We start from the raw sequence: 2431 nt of genomic DNA, 5'->3' as shown, positions 1-2431 counted from the left end.
TTCAGTACCAGTGCAGAACAATTAATCATATATGGGGCCTATGCTATCCCTCCATGATCCAATGTTGTTGAGATTTCCAGAAGGATCAGAACATGCATCTATTCACTCTTCCTACAAATATTTATTGAGTACTTCTTGTGTGCCTGTCTGTATTCTGGGCAATGGGGTTAAAACAAGGAGCCAGATGTGATCCCTGACCAGGAGGCTACTGGAAGAAAACAAGCATATAGACAAGAAGTGCAGTAAGTGTCTGCACGCCATATGTCTCTGGGACAGAACATTCCTGACACCATCACACAACTGTCAAGTGTGGAAGAGGATGGAGGGGAGAAAGAAAAAACATGGCAGAGCAGAAATCTGAAAAGGCACTGAGATGTGAAACAGTGTGGCTCTCCACTGAGATCCTAAAGGTGATTTTCATATGTCCAGAGGCCAATGGATGAGAGGAGAGTAATAGAAGGGAAAGCCAGAAAAGTAAATGGGAATCAAATTCTAGAAAGCCTGACATCATTTTGTTTTTATAGGAGACAGAAAATATCCTGGTGGATGTGAATTTGAGGTTTACATAAGGAACCCCAAGAAGCAGATAATAGTCATTTATTGGTTCCAGGCTCCTGCATGCTAGGAATAAGGAAAGCCCACAAAATAGGAGGTTTGCCAAGATCACCTTGTAGTATCACGAATGCCCTGAAATTCCTGCCTAGAATAGTGAATGGCTGCTCAATATGAGCGTGCCTCCTCTGGAACCTCAACCCACACCTCTTGACCTCAGTGTCCCCCATTTTATTTCTTTCTCTCCACGTCCTTCCTTTGTGTCAAGGCTGAAGCCAGTGGCAGCAGTGGAGTTCCTAGTGACTATGGCAACCCAGTTCCAGGGCTGCCACCCTTGGGTTGCTGGCAGATGTTGCTGCCCCTGTTCCCAGTGGGTCCTGTTGGAGCAACAGCACCAGTAGCTCCCCTTATCCTAAAGTTTCCGGATCACTCTTCTCTGATATTGGTACTGTCACTGGATAAACCTGTGGACCTTGATCCCTTCTCTCCTTGGGACAAATCCTTTTCTAGGCAAATTCCTGAAGCCCCTGGTGAGCAGATTCATGTACAGGTTGCCTTTTAGACATGGTCACATGTGATTAAATCCTTAGATTAACAGTTTAGATGCCTGCTGATGCTTTTGGAAAAATTATGGGGAAAGAAATTGGAAGAAAAATCAGGAGTCAGAAAAAACAGGCTGGAATATGATAACTTGAGGACAGAGAATAAGAAGTATGGTGGCTTGTGCGGAGCTTCAAAATCTGAAGTAAATAGTAGATAGTTGTAGTATTCCTCTCATCCATGTTTTTATTTTGATGTCCTCTCACTTGTTTTTTATATTTTGTTGTAAGATACCTTATAACTATTTTTTCGAAAGATGGCAGAGTATACATAAATGAATAAAGACGATCATTTACATCTGCCATGTGGAGTATTCAGCATTCTCAAGACATGAGTGTTGTGTTCAAAGGTGGAAGCAACAAACAGAGCAACATTTTGATACACATGCCTAGGGCCAGAATTTGAAATATCAGAAAAAGAGGATTTCAAATAAAAATCAACCATGACCTACTCTGTGCATGACAAAGTAGATAGAATTTGTGCCATCACAACCAAACTGAACCAAATCAAAGCAAAACAAATCCAGGCAGAAGGCAAACATTCTGATGACTTGATGTGAAGAACAAGATTTGGGACCCCAAGGGCTAAAGCCTGAAAGAAATGCACTGGGGGAGGTACACAGCTTCATCCATGGGGACTTGGGCACTTCGGAATACAATGGTTCTGGAAAAATCCACCTCAAGGATACGAGGAAGGAGGCTTTCTCTCAACTTTCTCTCCATCACACTCCAGGGCAACCTCTTTGCTTATTCAACTCCTTCTTCCTCTGTTAAATGTTCTTTTCAATCCCAATTTCCCATTCTTTCCCCAGGAATCCCTACCCCCAACCCTCTTCTCCAAGGCTTTTCCCCAACTAGGACTCTCTCCTCCCTCTTTTCCCCTCTGCTCCTGGCCCCTGGTCTCAGCTTTTGCCTCTTCCTCTCTTGTTTCAGGAAGCCCCTCGCTTTCCTGACAACCCAACGGGGACCAAGTCCCGGGTAGGGGGCGGCAGGTGGATCGCGGAAAAGGCCAGGCAGCACCAGGGTGGGTAGATAGGACTGGAGGGGACCTGACGCGCGGGGCCCGCCACCCGGGGCGGGGAGAGCAGGTCCTGCCCTCCCGGGCTGGCGCGCACGGCCGGCCCCAGGGGCGGTCCCAGTCCTCCCGCTCGCTGCTGCTCCTCGTGCCTGCTCCTCGTGCCTGCTCCTGCTGCCCAGTGGCTGGAGCCCAGGTGCCGGCGGGCAGGAAGCGCCAGAGGATGCACTGCTGGCCGCTGTTCTTGCTGTGGGGGCTGCTCCCC

At 47.5% G+C, this 2431-nt stretch overlaps 1 protein-coding gene across 1 annotated transcript in view; it reads left to right on the top strand.

Moving 5' to 3' along the window:
* Positions 1–1777: 1777 nt before the first annotated feature.
* Moxd1 (monooxygenase DBH like 1) overlaps positions 1778–2431 on the top strand; it is an 82194-nt gene continuing 81540 nt past the window's right edge. Inside the window, 1 exon segment of the mRNA XM_015501346.2 lies at positions 1778–2431. This exon segment is cut by the window's right edge and continues 12 nt beyond it. Within this exon segment, the coding sequence (XP_015356832.1) occupies positions 2390–2431 (42 nt within the window). The 5' untranslated portion in view covers positions 1778–2389.

The sequence above is a fragment of the Marmota marmota genome, unplaced genomic scaffold (genome assembly GCF_001458135.2).
Source record: "Marmota marmota marmota unplaced genomic scaffold, marMar, whole genome shotgun sequence".
Lineage (NCBI taxonomy): Eukaryota > Metazoa > Chordata > Mammalia > Rodentia > Sciuridae > Marmota > Marmota marmota.
This window is presented reverse-complemented; position numbering and strand designations above follow the sequence as displayed.